General features: G+C 38.2%; 1 protein-coding gene and 1 long non-coding RNA gene across 2 annotated transcripts; one reads left to right on the forward strand and one right to left on the reverse strand.

Annotated features, from left to right (window-relative positions):
• The first annotated feature begins 734 nt into the window (after positions 1-734).
• On the forward strand, positions 735-17,770 carry LOC121373281 (lymphotoxin-alpha-like). Its single transcript, XM_041499809.1, has 5 exons — positions 735-1,851; positions 3,525-3,843; positions 7,291-7,327; positions 14,995-15,105; positions 15,368-17,770. The coding sequence occupies exons 2-5, from the start codon at positions 3,583-3,585 to the stop codon at positions 15,772-15,774; spliced, it is 816 nt and encodes a 271-aa protein (XP_041355743.1). The 5' UTR covers positions 735-1,851; positions 3,525-3,582; the 3' UTR covers positions 15,775-17,770.
• LOC121373283 lies at positions 3,627-22,751 on the reverse strand. Its single transcript, XR_005958058.1, has 3 exons — positions 22,346-22,751; positions 6,306-6,553; positions 3,627-3,760 (listed from the first exon to the last, which is right to left on the reverse strand). It is a non-coding gene; the product is annotated as an uncharacterized LOC121373283 (long non-coding RNA).
• Between the last annotated feature and the right edge of the window lie 498 nt (positions 22,752-23,249).

A 23,249-nucleotide genomic window follows, 5' to 3' on the forward strand; every position in this document is an offset into this window, starting at 1 on the left:
CCTTCCCTTCACCTATCATATTTAGAATGCCTAAGACTGCTGTATGGATAACTTGGGGGTAGACGAGATGGGGGGGGGGGGGGGGGGGACGCCGTGATAGGGTGCAGTTTTGGGTGCGGTAGGGCGTAGGCGGTTGTGACCGATAGTCATGACTGATAGGAGACCTCCCCCCCCCCCCCCCCCCCGGCGCGCCTGCCCCATGGAAATCCGGACCAGCCATTTTGGGCTATACCTGTCTGTTGGATCGTTAACCGGATTGGGCGCGATGCCTCCCCCTTTGCTAGCTTCTGTCCTCCAGGGCCTAAATAATAATTAATTGGTAAAAGTTTTGTTTTTGTTTTTATTTATATAAGTGGTTATCGTTTTCTTTTCAAACTGGCCCGATGGAAAAAGTAAATTTGCACCAACTAAACTTAACAATAAAGTAATACACACTGGTATTAATTCTTTTAATAATATGGTGCTATTCATATATAATTAAATTTATGCAATCCCCCCCCCCCCCCCTTTTTCATTAGGACTATGGGCATACCATTAAAATTTAGTAATTTCCCATCAACCTCAACTAACCACTCCCCATACACCCCCCCCCCCCCCCTCCCCCGCCCCGGGGTTGCTCACTGGCGAAGTCAGAGGCCAAACCCGGGGAGGGCGTGCCCGAACCTCAGTTGGATAGGGGCACTCCAAAAAGTTCCCACACCCACATCATGTCATGGACGGAGAAGCCGGCCAAGGCCGGCTCTTATGACCATGACAGGCGTGCGCTACAACAGCTTGTTCTGAATGTGCACATAAAACACTTTGACCTGACCTTCGTTTATAAAGGAGCGGGAATGCGGAAGTAAACAGGAAACACATTTTTATGTTTACATATATATGCGTGTTCGTGTTTGTAAAAATACTGAAATCTGTGTTACCATATGCAGTGTATTTACAAAGCGCGGTAGTAGCTAACCTAATTATAGATTATTTGTCGCTGACCTGATACGAAATGTACTGTGTAAACTGAAAATGAATCTGGAAAAAGATTTAATTTTTTAAAGAAATATAATAATAATAATAATTTATAAAGTAAATAAATACATAAAACACTTAGATATAAACACTACAAATATAGTCAATCCAAATAATACACTTGCATTTCTTATCGTTTGTAGAGTAAAAAAATCAGCGTGACTTGCGACTAGCACGTTCGACGATTGAATAACTGGTGTGGGGAACCCAGCCTTTATATACCCACCGGCTGTTGAAATGAAACAAGTTGAAACATGTACGAAGTCGCAGATCATTAATTTTATTTATCAACAAACAGTAACATCACAACTTAAATTGACTGATACTATGTTGGACCGTATTCTCAAAACCTAACCTCTTGTTTGTACATACTGCATTATATAATAAATCACGTTGGGTTGGGATATCAATACATTACCATACAATAGTCTACACTGTATACCCTACTATACACCATATATCCTATTTAAGACGAGGGTGGGGCCCTACCACAAAGGGAAAACAACAGGAAAGGAGGGTTCTATTTTTAGCTTTGGGAAACCCGAAACGGTAGTCATTTATCTCGAAATAGATCCACAGTAGTCTAGTGTACACCGTTGGACGGTGACATAAAGAAAGCAGGTGACCGTGTTGGGTTTATTTCTCTCTTCCTGTCATTACACGAACAGTGACGTGTGGTTCAGAAATTCCCCTTTTAATTTTAGACTGCACATCATCGGTAATTCCATTCCAATAGTGATAGCTTAGTCCAGTTTGTTTCAAATTCTGAGAAGTGACTGTTCTGGACAATTCACTTGCTTTTTTTACCTTTGCTTTTCTGGTACAACGACGAAAAAGGTGAGATAAAATTCATATAGGTGTAAAAAGGGGGTTCTTTTAGGTATCCCATTTCTCCGACATTTCATTTGGTTCCTTTCACCGACCTCGGTGGCGCAGTGGTTAAGCCATCGGACTACAGCCATTGAAAATTATTTTACTCTGGATATAAACGAATAAATGATACGAAATGGAAGCTTGTTCAATATCCTATAAGTATGTAATAAGGGGAGACAACTACAGATATTACCTGTTTCCCGGGGTGGATTTTCCCTCATGTAGGACATCAGCCATTATACTATCTCCACTCTGAAACATATTGCTCGAGCTAGAGCGAGGGTAACACATAAATCCTGACAAGAGTTTCTTAAAATCAGTACAGAGAACCCGCAATCTAATTAAAATTAGCTCCACTATTACAAGTGGATCTAACAGCAGCCCGTTGGAGCTCATGTCCAGTTGACCTTTCATTCGACCAATCAAAACCTTACTTGCAAAATCATGCCAGTGATTTGAAAAGAATTTGATAACATTCGAGATTATGCCGAAGGTATACGAAATGATTCGGGTGAATTACGAAGTATGCCGGAAACTAATTTCAATATAAAATTTTATATAAAATTCGTTTCAAGAAGAAAACAAAACTGTGATGGTATAGCCATAAAATCTGTTTATACTAGTATATAATCCAGTTTATTACTGCACTTTTCCTTATTTTTTTCAATGTCTTGCCGGGACCTGTATAAAATTGTAACCTCCCAAAATAGGGACTGACCTCAGTGATTAATCCGACGAGAGAATAAATAGTTTAAGTATGTTTCATCCCAGTTGTGAAAAAAGAAAAGAAAAAAAAGTAAAGACGGTTAACTTCAAGAATTATAAAATGGTGCCAAATTTCCGTCATATTAATTTAAAATGATTCAACATTGCTAATTTCCGTAAGTTTTTATCAGGACGAAATTGTCCACAGTTCCAGAACTACAATGTACACAAACTACTTTGCATTTTTTTTTTTAAATAAATCTTTGCAGATTTTTTTTTTCACTTTCAGTATGAGCAAAAACTAAAATAAAATTAATACTATATATTATGTACTTGTGCTTGTTTAAGTTTTTTTTTTTAAATCAGTGATACCTTTTTATGTAACTTGTGTTACAGTTCTTGTCCCCCTTTAGAGAACGTGGCTCATTTGCCTTTGGTAAACTAAAATTACCCTTTTTAGAATGTAAAGTTTGTTTTTATTTAACGACGCCACTAGAGCACATTGAATTTTTTTATCTTATCATCGGCTATTGGACGTCAAACATATAGTCATTCTGACACTGTTTTTAAGAGGAAACCAGCTGTCGCCACATAGGCTACTCTTTTACGACAGGCAGCAAGAGATCTTTTATTTGCGCTTCCCACCATGGCCTTTGTTGTACCAGTTATGGATCACTGGTCAGTGCAGTGGTTTACACCTACCCATTGAGCCTTGCGGAGCACTCACTCGGGGTTTGGAGTCGATATCTGGATTAAAAATGCCTCGACTGGGATCCGAAACCCGTACCTACAAGACTGTAGACCGATGGCCTAACCACGACGCCAGGTTTTTTAGAATGTTGTAAATCCGCTTGTCAAAAGCATGGAACCTTACTTACTTATTTACTTTCTTACTTACATACTTACGTATCGAATTACTTATTTACTTACAGGGTGGTTCTCTAGCAGGGAGCTAAATTCTTCTCGTGACAGTTTTACCCAACACGCAGAATGTTTCCAATTAGTAAGTCTGTGGTCATTGTCCTGACGGTTCCAAATGTGATGCTGCTCTCTGTCGTGGTGTATAAAACATCACAGCTGTACACGGAACTGGACTCTACCATCTTCAGTAACTCGGAGATCTGTCACAAGGTCACGTGTATACCAGGAGAGACATGCTGTGACGTCACTGCAACCAAAAAAACCGTCAATGGTTCTTTGTATTGTTGTTACCATGACTACGAGGAACGTGTTCGTAGTATTATGCTAGAGGTAGGCATATGCTGTCATAGACAGATTACAAATTATATTATACGTTATCTATTCGTTTAAATGTTTTAGTAGTGTCAGTGGCGGATCCAGAAAATCCAGGGGGGTGGGGGGGGGGGTGTGCAGTGACATGAGGTGGAATGCCAAGGGAACGTTGGGGGAGGTTTAGAGGGGGATTGTAAAAACAAATCAAAAATTAATATATAATAAAATTATAACTATCGCAAAATTTGGGAAGTTGGGTAACGGCGGGCCCCTGCCCTCCTCCCTCCTAGATCCGCCTCTGAGTGTGCACGTATAAGCATTTATTTATTTTCACTCCAAAATTCAGAACATTTCCGTCTCAGTGTTTTGCTATATGGCCGCATCTGGCTGTAGTACCGGTCCGAACAGGTCTTTCTGGAACCCATTCACAACAATCTGATTAAAATTAGCTCTACTGGTTTCACCAGTAGATCTAACAGCATTGCGTGGACACCCATGTCTAGGTGACTGCCACGGGGATCCTATAATACCCGTAACTGAATGAAACACGATTGTCCAAATATCTCTCCTAACTGTATATCTATTAGATCTCTCTGTAACAGGCAGTTATACCCGCTTTGGCTCGTCTAGGTATGATCAGAGATAAGATCTTATATAAAGTATATATTATTATAGCACGTTTAGTTCACTAGAAAACACAACAAAAACACAATACACTTTGGAATCTGTATTAACCTACGCTGACAAATGTACTGCCGCAGTAGTTAATTAACAACAACAAATAATAACAACCCAGAACTGATCACTTAATTAGTTAATCTCTAGGTGTCTAGTTTACGCAATATGCTAATCACTTCACCGTGACACAACACCCACACGTGTGATAATTGAGAAACGCTTCTAGGGGAACTTAAGTAATAAAGGAATTACAACTCTATTCCTAACTGGTTAATTTTTAATTAACCCTTACTACTCGTTCCGTAACGTGTGATAATTGAGAAACGCTTCTAGGGGAACTTAAGTAATAAAGGAATTACAACTCTATTCCTAACTGGTTAATTTTTAATTAACCCTTAACTACTCATTCAGTAACCTTGTAACACAGAATTAATACTGGTACCTATCACAATAAAGACAATAACCTACAGTTTACCTAGGTCCTCTAGGATGACTGGCTAAGCTTTATATTACCAAATACTCGTATAATGTTAGAACAATAAGTCTACGATTTACTTCGTCAGATGACCGAAGACACTGTCTAAAGAATATTGGTATAATACAGTATTAAATTTTTAAAGTCACATCAATCACATCAAGGTTATACAACAGAGCAGAAATAATATATTTACCAAAGTCCCGTCTGAACTAATATAGATCGTTCAGTTGGACAACGACCGTTCCCCTGGATGCCTTCCTATGTCTCTCCTCGATATCTCTAAAACCCTAGCTATTTATTAAAAAATCCGAATATCGCCTGGGGGTACAAGGCGGCACCGAATCTTATCATGTGGATTTCCACCACGACCACGCCGGCATATTTTTCTCAGATGTTCAGACTCAATGTCGCCTAGTCACCAAAATCACGGTTGTAAAAACCGCACTCGCGGAGGTATTACGTAACTACTTGCCACATAGCCTCCGCATCTGCGCTGGGTGTGTATTAGAAAATCTCGACGACCGTCGCGCAAAGGTATCACGTAACAAGTTGCCCACCTGGGCTAAGTGCAATTGGAACTGCGCACGGCCCTCTAACACAATTAATATCGCCACAGGCGAAAACAAAATTAAGAGCATGTTCCGTCACAGTGACATTTCATCTATAAATAACAATTTAAATATCGACCAATTACACTTCGCCTTTTATAGCGTTATTCGGGAGCATACAAATTCTAAAAATATCGGACGAGACTATTCTTTTCAAACCACTGGCATGATTTTGCAAGTAAGGTTTTGATTGGTCGAATGAAAGGTCAACTGGACATGAGTTCCAACGGGCTGGTGTTAGATCAACATGTAACAGTGGAGCTAAGTTTAATTAGATTGCATTCACAACTGCCGTCTCTTCCGCTATACACTCATATCCCAAAAGGTTAATGCAAAATATTACAAAATAACATGGGCAAAATCCAGCCTGAAGGCTTACCATTGAAAAATGAATTTTTTTAAATTGTTGCCCAATTACTAGAAATGTGAACCACAACATACATCATATTTAGGAACTATGGTTGACCGTGATCAATGAACTTTCACCCGGAAGTGAATTGTGTAGTGAGACCTATATATATATATATCTACAATACATCAATACATAATAATAATATTTATATATTGTAGTTATATTTTCTGTAGTAACGTAAAGATTGCTACAAATTACTATGCCGCGTAAACACAAGTCAAAACCTACAGACGTTTTATTAGGAATCGAAGATAAATGAAAATGATATATTCAGTTTACAGTTACAACAATAAATGTTACTCACCAGATGCATGTTAAAGTCTGTAATTCGACAATCCATATGGACAATTATGTTACAAACTTCGAACATCATTAAAAGGAATCATGCGACTCGGCTATTTAAAAAACCAAAACCAATGATGAAGCCTTGGGCAGTCTGAAGTCGTCGGTCCGTTCACGTTTAATTGTTCTGTTGTTTTCTTTTCTTCATCTTTTTCTTCATATTCTTCTTCTTCTTAACATTGTTCTTCTTCTTCTAATTATTCAGGGCTTCTAGAATTTAAAAAAAAAAATTCACTAGCCATGAGATCGGTGATTTTTAAAATTTACTGGCCACAATTAAAATTCACAAGCCCTACTTTACTAAATACAATTTTACTAATAGTAATAATCAATATGTTAGCTAAAGATGGAGATAGCGATTAAAAACACTAAGATTTGGGTGGGTGTTTGGGGGCTGGATATTCATATTTACAAAATAGACTCAAATACAGCATTTGACAAACAAAATTCACTAGCCGTCGGACATGGCAATAGTAGTTATTTACTAGCCCAACATTGAATATCACTAGCCATGGGAGTGGGGCTACCATAATCTAGAAGCCCTGAATTATTATTATCGTTGTTAATATTTAGCCAATAAAATTCGGTTTAGATTATGAATAATAGAAATTAGACGGCATTTCCTCGGTTTCTCTCCAATTCAATCAATCGGATATCAGCATTTCCATCGTCTTAATCGTGAAGACACACCAAAAAGCCGTCTTAATAACAAGTCACGTGACCAAAATTACTTTGATACAATTGACCAGACATCATCGCCAAGAGCTGTACGAATTAGCGCAAACACGCATTGACGCTTGCCCTGCCCATATCAAGTAATGAACGTATAAAATGCCGTCTAAATCGGTTAGAAGGTTTAAAGGGATATACCCTAGTTTCTAACCTATACTTCGAACTTCCTATACTAGATGACAGTTATATATTTATTTTTAATTATTATTTTTCAGCAACTGGACCAAAATTATGAAAGAGATATCAAAAATGGTACGTCCCATCAAGTTCGCGTGCGTACGCACGCACACACATACATTCACGCACATACACATACATTCAAAGACACACGCACACACACACGCGCTCACACACACTGTGAAACATTTCTATCAATCTTTTTCATTCTGTTGATCACACAGTTGTTATTGTTTTGTTTTTAGTCATTTTTATTGTTTGAATTTGCGATTTACTGATTAAACAAACGCCAACTTTCAAATTTCACTTCTGACTCCAATTGCCCGTCAAGATATTTAGTGGTCATAAAACCTACTGTAATACTGAACTACCGGTTGTAATGTTTGCCCAGTTCATTCCCCACAGCTAATATACTTTACAATTTTGGCAATTGTAAATTCTTATTAGAGTTACCCTACTTTTTAAAGAGTATATATAGACACACACACACACACACACACACACACACACACACACACACACACACACATAAATCACCCTTTCTCACCAATGTTGCCCAATTTAAGAAAATTATTGTCGCCATCGACTAGCCATTCTAAATATTGTTTTAGGATAACAAGTTATCATTTACTAAAAGCTATAAACCAGTACTAACGTCGACAATCAGAAACAGATTGGGTTCTTTAAAAAAACAAATCCCAATTTATCTATCGAAAGGAGTAATTTCGCGAATTTTACGTTGTCGCTTGGACAACATGCAAAATTAATACAGTCGTAACATAATATTTGCAACAGCTATTGCAATACATATGCGTTGCTAAGATTCTGTAATATTCAATAGTATTCATGTGAAAATTTTAAATAAATGTATTTTCACACAAAAAAGTTCTAGTATTTTGAACATTGTCGCCCAAATTCGAGTAATCTACGTTACATTTTCATTTGTTAATTCACTATGCTAATATAACGACGGAAAAACGTGACACATTCATACTTCAGAGCTCTAACATCACCGAATCGATGACAAATACACTTGTTACATTTAATTCAAATTATTGTCTCCATATTGCAAAACAGTGTGTAATTTTGAAGAGTTGTGTTAAGCATGTAATCTACGTGACCGCCTATATCGTACAAATGTATAGCGCCAACCACCCACAGGTTTGTGTACGCAATGCAGTGATACCAAGTAATCTAAATGAACCATATATCTACATGTTACATTATTTTAATGTATTACTGGGAGTGTAGAAGCACTTGAAGTAATTTACGTGATGTAATCAACGTTACCAGTAAATGTTAACATTTTTATTAACACGACAGTTTGCCGTTTAATATGAAAGCTGGTATTTGGATGTACGACTATATTGAATCACACTAAACGTAGTAGTCTCCCTTGCCAAAAACACGTGTTTCCTGTGGAGAAAATATTTGCAAGTGACGAAATTTGAAAGCTGATATTAATCAGATGCATCGCACAAATTGTTCAAGATCTTGGACCAAATAAGGTAAGTCAGTGAATAAATGTAATCTTTCTTAATAATTTAATATATTTATTTTAACACAACCGTACGTTTGTGTGAAATTGTACTATAATGGTTCAACATAGGCTATCGTTTCCGAGTTTGTTCTTTTTTCTATTCATGATTATAACCGATTAGTCGTAAATAACAGACCAAAGACATTACCTTCGAAATTTTGACTTGATGATTTGAAAATAGTGTCAGACATAATTGCAGGCAGACAATTACTTTGAATATTACTAAATATGTGTGCAATGTATAGGTAACGTAGATTACATATATATTCTAAGTGTACTAAAATAATGTAGTCTTGGAATAAAATGTAATTGTTAGTTGACAAAAATCATATTACTAACAGTTGGCCTTAAGAACCAATGTATAGATATTAACTAACTGTTGAATTTGTCAGTGTGTAGTACTTGTTTCAATGGTAACGTAGATTACATATGTTGGTAACGTAGATTACTGTAAAGGACTTTTTTATTTTCAGGATGGGAAAATCAAGGGCAGAGATTCAGAGAGACTATAGACAGAGAAAATTGGAAAAGGAAGGTGACGGTTATCTAAAAAAGGAAAGAGAGAGAGTACAAACGTATTATGTACCTATAACGGAAAGAACAACAAAAGATGCAAGAGAGAGGAGAGAGAAGGTCAGAACATGGGTAACAAAACACAGGAAACGATTAAAGGATGCTGAAAAGAACATTTCTGAAGGTGGTTCTAGTCCGTATATCAATGTGGATGTTATTCAGGAGGACGAGATCTCTTCAAGTACAGACCCAGCAAAGGCCAGACCATCCTTAATTGTTAAACTGCCATTTTCTGATAAAAAGCAGAGGACAAGGAAAAGAATAAGTCGTGCCACAGCCAAATCAAGAAGGCGCATCAATGTTCTTACATCACTTAACAATAACTTGATTAAAAAATATAAATGCGTATCGAAGAGATACGAGAGACTAGTTAAAAAGCAAAAAAATGCATCTGCCATTGTAAGTGTAAATTCCCACCCAAATGAACCAGAAATGCAAACTCCTAAAAAAAGAGTTGTGGCAGAACTTCGTAAACATGGGATGAGTCCAAGGACTGTCCCAAAAAGCATCACCAAGAAGTTGATTTTAGCAAATGTTATTGGTGAAGAAATTAAACAAGCTCGAATATCAAATGGATATAAAGGAAATCAACTGGTTAAAAGGGTTGTATGTGGTGCAATAATAAAGAAATATCGTTTGCAAAATTATCTTGGAAACATGACAGGTTTTAGCCGTAAACGATTTTCAAAACAAAGCAAGGAGTGTAAAAGAATTCCCCATATCACAAGATTACTTCAGCAACGCCAATGCCTTCAGAAAACGTTGACAACTTTTCTGGAAAGAGATGACAATAGTAGAGTGATGCCAGGAAAGAATGACACGAAAACAGTACATAAGGAAAAGAAACAGAAAAGAGTTTTGAATGACAACTGTTCATATCTGTACCTCAAATTTATGTCAGAGAATACAGTGAAGATGTCACTAGCAACCTTCTGCAGGATGCGACCGAAACATATCATCCTAACACAATACATTTCTCGAAACAAATGTCTTTGTCAAAGACACCAAAACATGGCATTATTATTGAAATCTATGAAATCTTCAGGTTGTAATGTGCCTCTCAGTCCTGATGAATATGGACGCAAGCTGAAGGATCAATCACCTGTAGATTTTCTGAAAGAACTGAACAGGGAGAAGATTGTTTATGGAAAATGGAAGAAGGTGGATATGCCAGATGGAAGGAAGAGGACAAGAATTGTAGAAGAAGAAATAGAGAAAGAACAATTTAGTAAACTTGTCTCAGAACAATCATGCGAGTTCTTGGCACATGCATCAAGGGTCAAGGACCAATATAAAGCCATTTCAGATCTGAAAAACAATTTGCCGAAAAACCACGTTCTTGTTCAAATGGATTTTGCCGAAAATTATAGCTGTAGGTCTCCAGATGAAGTGCAAAGTACATACTGGAATAGTGTTGCTGTAACTTTGCATCCCGTGGTTGTCTATTTCAAGACAACTCCTGAAGATGGCCTGAAACACAAAAGCTACGTGTTTACCTCGGATGGCTTGGGACACAATATAGGGACAGTGTATGCTATCCTGAAGAAGCTAGTTCCTAATATACAAGCGGATTTCGGGCCCATAGATTGGATACATTACTGGACGGACAGCCCATCCTCTCAGTATAGAAATAAAACAGCATTTTATATTGTCTCAGATCATAAATGCTTGATGGGTGTCCCTGCAACATGGAATTATTTTGAAAGTGGACATGGGAAGGGACCATGCGATGGTGTCGGGGGCACTGCCAAACACATGGCTGATTTATCAGTAAAGCAAGGCAAAATGAGAATTGAAAGTGCAAGAGAGTTTTACACATGGGGACAGAAGTATCACCATAGTGCTAAGTACATCTTCGTCAGTGCAGAAGAATGTGAAAAAGCTCGTTCAGAAATTACAGAATTCAATAAAATCCTAGTTCCTGTTAAAGGTACACTCCTACTGCATGTTGTGGTGCCTGTCAGTCGTGGAGTTGTAAAAACTCGAGTTGTTTCCTGCTATTGTGCACAATGTTTGGAAGGAAAGTATCATGCCGATTGGACTGTCACAACTGTACATGGTAAACACCAACTGCCTCCACCGGTTAATCCCGAGAAGACAGACCAACTGCCTGCAGATCTTACTCCTGAATGCTCTATTACAGCTGACGTTCCTCCACCCGGTACGTCCTCTGAAAATTCAATTGGAGCCGGTGATCTCTCTGAGGATATGTGGATTGCCTCAATATATAACAACGATTGGCACATTGGATGCGTGAAACAGATTGATGCAGATGATAAAGATTGTCTGGTTACCTTCATGAGACGTGAATCTTCGAGGCTAACCCAAAAACCAACTTTCAAATGGCCTAGTTCCTCGGATGAATTATGGATAAAGTTTGAAGACATCATCTGCGAAATAAATACACCAGAGCCGAAAGGGTGCAGCAAAAGAAGTTTCGAGATCACAGTTGATGAGGCTACGCGAATTTCTGAAGCGTTCAAAATTAGGATGAAAAAAAAATGAAATGAAATGAAATCTACGTTACTGTTGCTTTCTTACAAGCATTACCGTTCAATTAACGTTACATTCAAAGTTAGTTTAGTATTTTGTTCGATATATTGTGCTTCATATTATTTTAATAAGAATCCAATGATACATTGCAGTGCACATTTTAAAGTTCATATTTCTGATGACAACATTCTACTTTATACCTTTTATGTACAGATTATTAAAAAACCCTAAGTTATTTAACTACTCTGAACATGTGACTACATGACAATAGAAAAAACAAACAAATAACTGAATGGTTTAATTAATGAAATATGTTCATGTTCATTGTTTACTATTCACATTGTGTGTTTTGTAATCTATTTATTTTTATGTATTTTTTGTAATTTACGTTACATAATTATCAATCAGACTTGGTTACACAATTGGACAATGATCTTTTTGGTCTTTGGCTGTGATTGAGTACTTTTTCTAGCAAATACGATGATACACCAAATGCAGTTTCCAAGTAATCAAGTTTTTTGGCATGAGATACATTAAAGATGTATCATTGTAATTAGTAGTGAACAGACTTTAAAATTATCTTTAACACATAGATAGTTTATGTTACTTGATCAAATGCCTTATTGTGTTTAACTAATCAAAATCTATGAAATAACAATAAACAAGTGGAGTATGTCTGATTATATTGTGAATGACTGGGGATAACAGTTACATCAGATAATACCATTGACTGAGGTCACGTAGCTTACCTATAACAGTTTGTAGTGTTGTCGTAGAAGATGTAGAACTTTGAACTTTTTTAGTTCCGAGTTCTGAAATTTCAGATTTTTACCCTCTCAGTATTGCTCTTTTAATAAAATATGTTTTTATAAACATTCTAATGTTTTCCATTTTCATAATTTTGAGCTGTCAATTTGGGCAATATTGGTGAGAAATGGTGAAATACATTCACACACGTACACACACAAACGCACAGGTACACAGAGAAACATAGACACAAATACACACGCTGAGAGAGTGTGCTGGGTGTTGTTATTTTACAAAATGTATGTTGCCAAGTATTACACTTAGTTCGTAATGTTATTTCAGACTACCATCTTCAGAGGGTGAGGAAAGTTGCTGTTGTTCTAAAGGTATCATAGAACACGTATTACACTTAGTTCGTAATGTTATTTCAGACTACCAGCTCCAGAGGGTGAGGAACGTTGCTGCTGTTGTAAAGGTATCATAGAACACGTATTGCACTTAGTTCGTAATGTTATTTCAGACTACCAGCTCCAGAGGGTGAGGAAAGTTGCTGCTGTTGTAAACGTATTATAGACCACGTATTACACTTAGTTCGTAATGTTATTTCAGACTACCAGCTCCAGAGGGTGAGGAAAGTTGCTGCTGTTGTAAAGGTATCATAGACCACGTATTACACTTAGTTCGTAATGTTATTTCAGACTACCAGCTCCAGAGGGTGAGGAAAGTTGCTGCTGTTGTAAAGGTATCATAGAACACGTATTACACTTAGTTCGTAATGTTATTTCAGACTACCAGCTCCAGAGGGTGAGGAAAGTTGCTGCTGTTGTAAACGTATTATAGACCACGTATTACACTTAGTTCGTAATGTTATTTCAGACTACCAGCTCCAGAGGGTGAGGAAAGTTGCTGCTGTTGTAAAGGTATCATAGAACACGTATTACACTTAGTTCGTAATGTTATTTCAGACTACCAGCTCCAGAGGGTGAGGAAAGTTGCTGCTGTTGTAAACGTATTATAAACCACGTATTACACTTAGTTCGTAATGTTATTTCAGACTACCAGCTCCAGAGGGTGAGGAAAGTTGCTGCTGTTGTAAAGGTATCATAGACCACGTATTACACTTAGTTCGTAATGTTATTTCAGACTACCAGCTCCAGAGGGTGAGGAAAGTTGCTGCTGTTGTAAAGGTATTATAGACCACGTATTACACTTAGTTCGTAATGTTATTTCAGACTACCAGCTCCAGAGGGTGAGGAAAGTTGCTGCTGTTGTAAACGTATTATAGACCACGTATTACACTTAGTTCGTAATGTTATTTCAGACTACCAGCTCCAGAGGGTGAGGAAAGTTGCTGTTGTTGTAAACGTATTATAGACCACGTATTACACTTAGTTCGTAATGTTATTTCAGACTACCAGCTCCAGAGGGTGAGGAAAGTTGCTGCTGTTGTAAAGATATTATAGACCACGTATTACACTTAGTTCGTAATGTTATTTCAGACTACCAGCTCCAGAGGGTGAGGAAAGTTGCTGCTGTTGTAAACGTATTATAGACCACGTATTACACTTAGTTCGTAATGTTATTTCAGACTACCAGCTCCAGAGGGTGAGGAAAGTTGCTGCTGTTGTAAACGTATTATAGACCACGTATTACACTTAGTTCGTAATGTTATTTCAGACTACCATCTGCAGAGGGTGAGGAAAGTTGCTGTTGTTGTAAACGTATTATAGACCACGTATTACACTTAGTTCGTAATGTTATTTCAGACTACCAGCTCCAGAGGGTGAGGAAAGTTGCTGCTGTTGTAAAGGTATCATAGACCACGTATTACACTTAGTTCGTAATGTTATTTCAGACTACCAGCTCCAGAGGGTGAGGAAAGTTGCTGCTGTTGTAAAGGTATTATAGACCACGTATTACACTTAGTTCGTAATGTTATTTCAGACTACCAGCTCCAGAGGGTGAGGAAAGTTGCTGCTGTTGTAAACGTATTATAGACCACGTATTACACTTAGTTCGTAATGTTATTTCAGACTACCATCTCCAGAGGGTGAGGAAAGTTGCTGTTGTTGTAAACGTATTATAGACCACGTATTACACTTAGTTCGTAATGTTATTTCAGACTACCATCTCCAGAGGGTGAGGAAAGTTGCTGCTGTTGTAAACGTATTATAGACCACGTATTACACTTAGTTCGTAATGTTATTTCAGACTACCATCTCCAGAAGGTGAGGAAAGTTGCTGCTGTTGTAAAGGTATTATAGACCACGTATTACACTTAGTTCGTAATGTTATTTCAGACTACCATCTCCTGAGGGTGACGAAAGTTGCTGTTGTTGTAAACGTATTATAGACCACGTATTACACTTAGTCCGTAATGTTATTTCAGATGACCATCTCCAGAGGGTGAGGAAAGTTGCTGCTGTTGTAAACGAAGACAAAACTCAACAGAAACCCGCTGCTCATCTTCAGATGGACCTTGATGCACGGTATGACAAGGGTGAGATTTAAAACAAATACAACGTAGTCTCGGTCGCTTTCAAACTGTTGTCATAACAAGATTCTTGTTACGTTCTATATAAAAGTCTGCAATAATTAGTTACGAACAACGTAAACAAACGAAATACAGGCAACAAGGTGGTCAATGCGCATGGATCTACTACTCCGTGCAGCGGTAAAGTTATCAAATAAAAGGCTTCACTTCATTCCTGAAATCCCCTATATATATAATTTAATAATACTGGGTTGGTTTTTTTTTCCAGATAAACATATCCCAGCTGTCCGGTGGAAATCAAATGGGAAGAGATCGTTTGTGAAAGACGGACTCACTGTCGTTGAGGAAGGGATTCGGGTGGAGAAAGAAGGGAACTATTTCATCTACAGCAATGTCGTGTTTTACGGTAACCAGACTAAGGAACTCGATTTCGCCAGACTTTGTCATTACCTGTACAAACGCGTCCCCACGATACGAAGGTCTAAAGTCCAACAGCTGTCGTCCAACCCCCAGTCGACGTGTAAAATTCGACGAGGAAAGCCCGCCTTCGCGACATCCTACATCGGTGCTGTCTACCATCTGGAGGCCGGGGCCACGGTGATGGTGAAGACGTCGTCGGTGGATAGACTTGTCAAACAGCCACAGTCGACGTACTTCGGAATGTACATGATTTAATAGTTCCCGTGTGTAGAGACCGCTGGTGTTCACTGTTCATCTAAAGTTTGTTTTGTTTAAGGACACCACTAGAGCGCTCATTGACTTATCATTGACTTATAGGAATGTTTGGAATGTTTTACTCGTAGTCGTAGAGAAGAAACACCACTAGAGCGCTCAATGACTTATCATTGACTTATAGGATGTCAAATGTCAAACATTTGGATTGTTTTACTCGTACTTAGAGAAGAAACATGTTTCCATCAGCAGCAGGTCATCTTTTGTGTACATTTTCCCCAGACAGGACAGCACATACCACGGTCTTTGATATACCAGCCGTGGAAGCTAAACCGCCAGTGGAACAATGAACCCTGGTAGTGGCTGCAGTGTTCACCGTTTGTGTTCTTCTGATAACCTATAGTGTAACAATGAACACTGGTAGTGGCCGCAGTGTTCACCGTTAGTTTTCTTCTGATAACCGATAGTGCAGCAATGAACACTGGTAGTGGCCGCAGTGGTCACCGTTAGTTTTCTTCTGATAACCGATAGTGCAACAGTAAACACTGGTAGTGGCCGCAGTGTTCACCGTTAGTGTTCTTCTAATAACCGATAGTGCAACAGTGAACACTGGTAGTGGCCGCAGTGTTCACCGTTTGTGTTCTCATAACCGATAGTGCAACAATGAACACTGGTAGTGGCCGCAGTGTTCACCGTTAGTGTTCTTCTGATAACCGATAGTGCAACAATGAACACTTGTTAGTGGCCGCAGTGTTCACCGTTAGTGTTCTTCTGATAACCGATAGTGCAACAATGAACACTGTTAGTGGCCGCAGTGTTCACCGTTAGTGTTCTTCTGATAACCGATAGTGCAACAATGAACACTGGTAGTGGCTGCACTGTTCACCGTTAGTGTTCTAATAACCGATAGTGTACCAATGAACACTGGTAGTGGCTGCACTGGTCACCGTTAGTGTTCTTCTAATAACCTATAGTGTACCAATGAACACTGGTAGTGGCTGCAGTGTTCACCGTTAGTGTTCTTCTAATAACCGACAGTGCAGCAGTGAACACTGGTAGTGGCCGCAGTGGTCACCGTTAGTTTTCTTCTAATAACCGATAGTATAACAATTCGAACACCAATGATTATGACATTTAATTCTTTTAATTGGGAGATTTTCTGCATTGTTGTGGTGGGCTGTTAATCAGCGGTAGAACGTTTGACTGACGTGCACTGGATTTTCCCATTCCAATCAATCCTCACACAATTGATATATCAAAGGCAGCGATATGTGCTATTATAAATCTGTGGAATGTGCAGGCTCGTAGGAACAGCTGCCCCCCCCCCCCCCCCCCCCCCGTTTCTGCGGGCCTGAGTATATTGTATTTAATGTACGTCTTCATCATTTTTGTATGTTTACTTGCCACAGTTAAAAACTATTTTTCATCCGGTGTGTAGTGCCTATACACATTTGTCGCAATGTGATACTTTTTTCATGCAACTTTGTATTCCATACCATATCATGGCAGCCTGATGCATAAACTTGAAGTTACAAAGGTACCGAGGTACGTTTTAATCCCGTAATTATGCGAGTCCGTCTATTGTTATCCAAGAACGCTTTGATTGGGATTTTCAACGGGACATTATTGGTAAACGTGATGTTTGCCCAAATTTAAGAAAATTTCCCGAATCTGACTGAACACATTTATTCCTACTGGTATTATTTCAAAACAGCTAGATAAGTTACAAACGAATCACGATGCATTTGTACATGGATTACAACTAATTTTGTGGGTAGATTGATGGAAATACATGGTGAAACGGTTTCAGGCCAGCTCATTTTGCCCGAATATCTCCATCGTTTTTGCCGGAATTTAAGGATTTGCTCCAGCATTGGGGTTTTACTAATGATAATGTGTTTGTTTAGTCTCTCATATCTCCATAAGGAGTGGCCTTTATATTGTTTTACTGTGTGTATATCCAGTGAGATTTCAATAAAATATTTATACATCTGCCTTATCGCAGGGTGAATTTGTGTTTTTTTAAAATTAATTTGCAGACGTTTGAATTGCCCGTAGCGTTTTAATAAAATGATCACGTGAAATCCAGTTTTGTGAAGTGCTGTACTGTACAAATGTAGGATGTTTCGGTCGTGGACGTTTCGGCCCGAGGGTAGGTCCAAGTTGTGTGTTTCGGCCTCTGTTTTATCAAAAAGTAAAATGTGTTTTATTTAACGACGTCACTAGAGCACATTGATTTTTTTATCTTATCATCGGCTGTTGGACGTCAAACATACGGTCATTCTGACACTGTTTTTTAGAGGAAACCCGCTGTCGCCACATAGGCTACTCTTTTACGACAGGCAGCAAGGGATCTTTTATTTGCGCTTCCCACAGGCAGGATAGCACAAAGCATGGAATTTGTTGAACCAGTTATGGATCACTGGTCGGTGCAAGTGGTTTACACCTACCCATTGAGCCTTGCGGAGCACTCACTCAGAGTTTGGAGTCCGTATCTGGATTAAAAATCCCATGCCTCGACTGGGATCCGAACCCAGTACCTACCAGCCTGTAGACCGATGGCCTAGCCACGACGCCACCGAGGCCGGTTCTGTTTTATCATTTAACGCAGTTGACCTGGAGAAAATCCAAGAGCTGGGACTAAGAAACACATACAATAACGATGATGAATTGAGACTACAGTGGCCAACTGGATGCACTCGCCCTTCTCCCACCAGGTCAAGTCCAAGCTGGGATGAATTTCCTTATTAAAGAGAACCAGCCTGATGTTGCTGAAAAACTAGTTCAATACCAATCTAATTAAAATTAGCTCCACTATTACATGTTGATCTAACAGCAGCCCGACGTTGGAGCTCATGTCCAGTTGACCTTTCATTCGACCAATAAAAACCTTACTTGCAAAATCATGCCAGTGATCTGAAAAGAATTTGAAAACATTCAAGATTATGCCGAGGGTATACGAAATGATTCGGGTGAATTACGAAGTATGCCCGAAACTAATTTCAATATAAAATTTTATATAAAATTCGTTTCAAGACGGAAAAAAAAAAACCGTGATGGTATTGCCATAAAATCTTTTTATACTAGTATACAATCCAGAGTTTATTACTGCACTTTCCCACCAGTTTTTTTAATGCTGAAATAGACGAACGAGTTCGCCTATTGCATAAAAAGTCTCGCCCGATATTTTTAGAATTTGTTTGCTCCCGAATAACGTTATAAAAGGCAAAGTGTAATTGGTCGATGTTTAAATTGTTATTTATAGATGAAATGTCACCTGGACATGGGAGTCCACGCAATGCTGTTAGATCTACTGGTGAGACCAGTAGAGCTAATTTTAATCAGATTGGTGCTATACTTCGACCAAAGATATGTATCAGGACAACTAAAGCCCTGTTCTCATGCAGAAATTTACTCATATAAGTATATTTGCGTATGGATTATAAATAGACCCGTGAGCAAAAGTATATTTACTTTGCGTTCACATGTGGCAATTGTAGCAGGTGCAATTTGATATAAGCACAGCTCAGTTTTGTTCAAAACATTACGCCGGACGGGTGGTAAATCTGCATTTACTTTTTTACTCATATGAGCAAATAACAAATCTGTTCTCATGGCAAGATTTGCGTATCTAGTAAATTTAGTTATACGCAAATATACTTTCGCATGACCTCTGCTGGTCGTGCAAATAAAATACATGAGTAAATATAAACCCGTAAGCAAATGCGTTCTCGTGACAGATATACTCACCGTAAGTATATTTACTTACGGGTTTATATATACTCACGTAAGTAAACGACGGCATGAGAACAGGGCTTAAGACAAAGACAGCTGCCACGCCAACAGAACCAGAGACCAATGTAGCACCAATTCGAATACGCCGTGTTCCTCCTATGTTTGCACCTGGCAGCTGGAACATTCGTCAAGCTACACTTGATGGAGAACCTCGAACCAACAACATATCGGAAAAAGAAAAAAGAAAGAAATGCTTTATTTAATGACGCACTCAACACATTTTATTTACGGTTATATGGCGTCAGACATATGGTTAAGGACCACATAGATTTTGAGAGGAAATCCGCTGTCGCCACTTCATGGGCTACTCTTTCCGATTAGCAGCAAGGGATTTTTTATTTGCGCTTCCCACAGGCAAGATAGCACAAACCATGGCCTTTGTTGAACCAGTTATGGATCACTGGTCGGTGCAAGTGGTTTTACGCCTACCCAATGAGCCTTGCGGAACACTCACTCAGGGTTTGGAGTCGGTATCTGGATTAAAAAGCTCATGCCTCGACTGGGATCCGAACCCAGTACCTACCAGCCTGTAGACCGATGGCCTAACCACGACGCCACCGAGGCTGGTGCAACATATCGGAAGGCTGGAAGAACAAATTTCCATCTCTTGTTGGCCATCAGCATCCAAGTGTTTGGAAAGTCATCGAATGTCTTCAGGTGGAAAGTGCACGTGTAGCAGGAATAATGTTACAACAGGAAAGAGGAATCCGCCCCAAAAAAGATATTTAAAAAAAGTGTACCAGGAGTTACAAGATGGGCTTCACAACTTGTGCGTTGACATAGCTTCCTAGAATAAGACAATTCCCGAATTTCTAAGAGTTGTTAGCTATAACACGCGCGGTGGTCAGCCCAGTGTGTAAACGGTTTGACTTGTAATTTTCTGAACTTTCTGCTATAATTTCCTTAAGATTTAGTGAATTTTCACCCAATGTGTAACTTTCTGCTTTAATTTCCTTAAGATTTAGTGTATTTTCCCCCATATTTCGAATGGTTTTGTTGTGACATAAAATATTGTGGGGTTTTTTTAAATTAATTTTATTATTATTTCATTTCATTTCATTATTATTTTATTTATTTATTTTATTTTATTTTATTTTTTTATGTTTTTTTTTTTTTTTTTTTTTTTTTTTTTTTTTTTTTTTTTTTTTTTTGGTGAGGCCGAAACATCCACCCTGTCAATATATTTTGGCCGCGGTCGAAACATCCGGGTCGAAACGTCAGTCCACCGCACTGTACACACCTTTTCATAGCTTGGTAGTCATTACCTGCCACTATTAATAACTAGTGCGTAATACTTTAACATGCTCATATACCGTGAAGGTTTCGAGCATAATAACTAGTAATGGAAGTTTCCTACATGTGGATGGGGATGTGGATGTGGATGTGGATGTGGAACTGTATTTACGTGCCCATATCCAACTTAGGTTCAGGCACGCCCACCCCCGGGTTTGGCCTCTGACTTCGCCAGTGATCAACCCCGGGGCGGTTCCTACATGTGACACGGCGTTGCTCCACGTCAGGTATTTCCGTTATGTGAGCGTGTGTCTATTTTTAACCAGGTTGGACACGAGACGAGTTACCGAGAAATGGGAAAGTACAATTTGCAGGGAAAACCAACAACGCAGAAATCCTTTATTTAGTGATTATTGGTATGAATTCAAAAGATCTAAATCCAACCATTACAATAAAACAGTTGCGAAACATTATTGAGCTTAACTTTTCGGACATACTTTTGACTAGTCAAAACACCTGCCTCAACCAAATAAATTTGACTGTTGTAAAAACGCGGGCCTTCAAAATTATACCTGCGCTTCACTCGTGTGATTTTGAGGTTGGGCAGGACAACATTCACTGGACAGAAACAATTGTCTATAAACTTTATCGCAGTTGGGTGAGGTACTTAAATTTAAACTAAGGCCGGGAAAGGGTAATGTCCACCCTGATTTAGGACTAGGAACTAACATTGTTAACCTACCTGGTGACACTAACCTTCTAACATCCGCTGAAAAATCATTACTGGACAGGGGTTTGAATTTTGTTCCCACCCCCCACCCCAACCCAAACACGGGCTTAGAGGCTAAACTTGACAATGGTGTAATGGATACGGCAGTTTCTGACCACAAAACGAAACTGGCCGACTGTTTTCGGCATTTAACTGGAGAAAAAATCCCATTCACGGAAAAGTGGGTGATATGACAGTTTACACAAATCAGCAAAATATTTCTCTTATGAAACGTCCTTGTGGGACGTCATTTGAACATCAATGCTGATCCTTAATTCGGAAAACTTTATTTGCCGACAGCAACAGATTGACTTAAATATACAAAATATACTATAAATAGCCTATTGTTGATTTATACAATAATAGTATTTGTTAGGAGCCAACATAACAAACATCTAATGCAAGCATGTCACAACAGTCAAATGAAATCTACCCTTAGTTCGTGTACATCAATATAAGTAATACAATGCGCCTACCATTTATATACATATACATTTATATACATATACCATTTAATGCATATACCATTTAATACATATACATTTATATACATATACCATTTAATGCATATACCATTTAATACATATACATTTATATACATATACCATTTAATACATATACCATTTATATACATATACCATTTATATACATATACCATTTAATACATATACATTTATATACATATACATATATGTATAGGCTTATTTCGCCTTAATATAAGACTAAGCAATATTTCACTGAAACATTTTAAACTAATTTATAAATAGTAATACATACCGTATATGTCGGCGTACCACAAACATTCTTTTGGAATATTAACAAACATCTTTCGGAAAGACAAAGAAATTAACGTTAACTAAAGAATGACGTAACGGAATTACCATGACGTCATAAATGTAAACAAAGACGTGCATGCATAATAAACAAAAATATATATATACATTACGTAAATGTAAAGTTTGGTGTTAACAGTCGTGGTCTCACCAAACTACGCAAAAACCGCAGAATTGTTATAAAACCTGCAGATAAGGGGTCAGTCCACTGTTATTCTATCAAGGGAGAACTATATCCCATCGATATCCCATCGACAGCTTAATAATTCAAAATACTTCTTTTGTACCTCAGATATCTCGACGATATACTTATCATTTGGCCACATTCCAAACAAGAATTTTTGAACTTTTTTGAACTTTTTTGAGCTATTAAATCAACAGGATGACAATATCAAACTTAAGACCACATATCAAATAAATCAGTTGAAACTGTTCGAGAATTAGAAAATCCCCTTCGGGCAACTGAAGACTAGAAACCATACAAACTTCAGCATAACCAACCACCTCAAATAAGCACTGGCTCCTCTGCTACTTGTGACAAAACCAGGTGTAGACTTCACAACTTACTTAAAACGCAGTTGGCTTTCAAATGTCAATAAACCAAAATTTAATATCAAATTCGGGCCGACATGAACTGTGATAGATTAAAAAAACCATGTAATTTATATAATAAAAAAAAAAAAAAAACAAAAAAACAGTATGTAGGACAAATGCAAAACCAACTGAGAATTAGAGCAGTTTGTCACAAGTATGATATTCGGCATGAAGTTGACACTCCTGTCGCCAATCACTTCAATCTACCTGACCATTTGTAAGATGAAAAATTTGAAATAATTCAAATTGAACAA

Source organism: Gigantopelta aegis, chromosome 5 (genome assembly GCF_016097555.1).
Source record: "Gigantopelta aegis isolate Gae_Host chromosome 5, Gae_host_genome, whole genome shotgun sequence".
Lineage (NCBI taxonomy): Eukaryota > Metazoa > Mollusca > Gastropoda > Neomphalida > Peltospiridae > Gigantopelta > Gigantopelta aegis.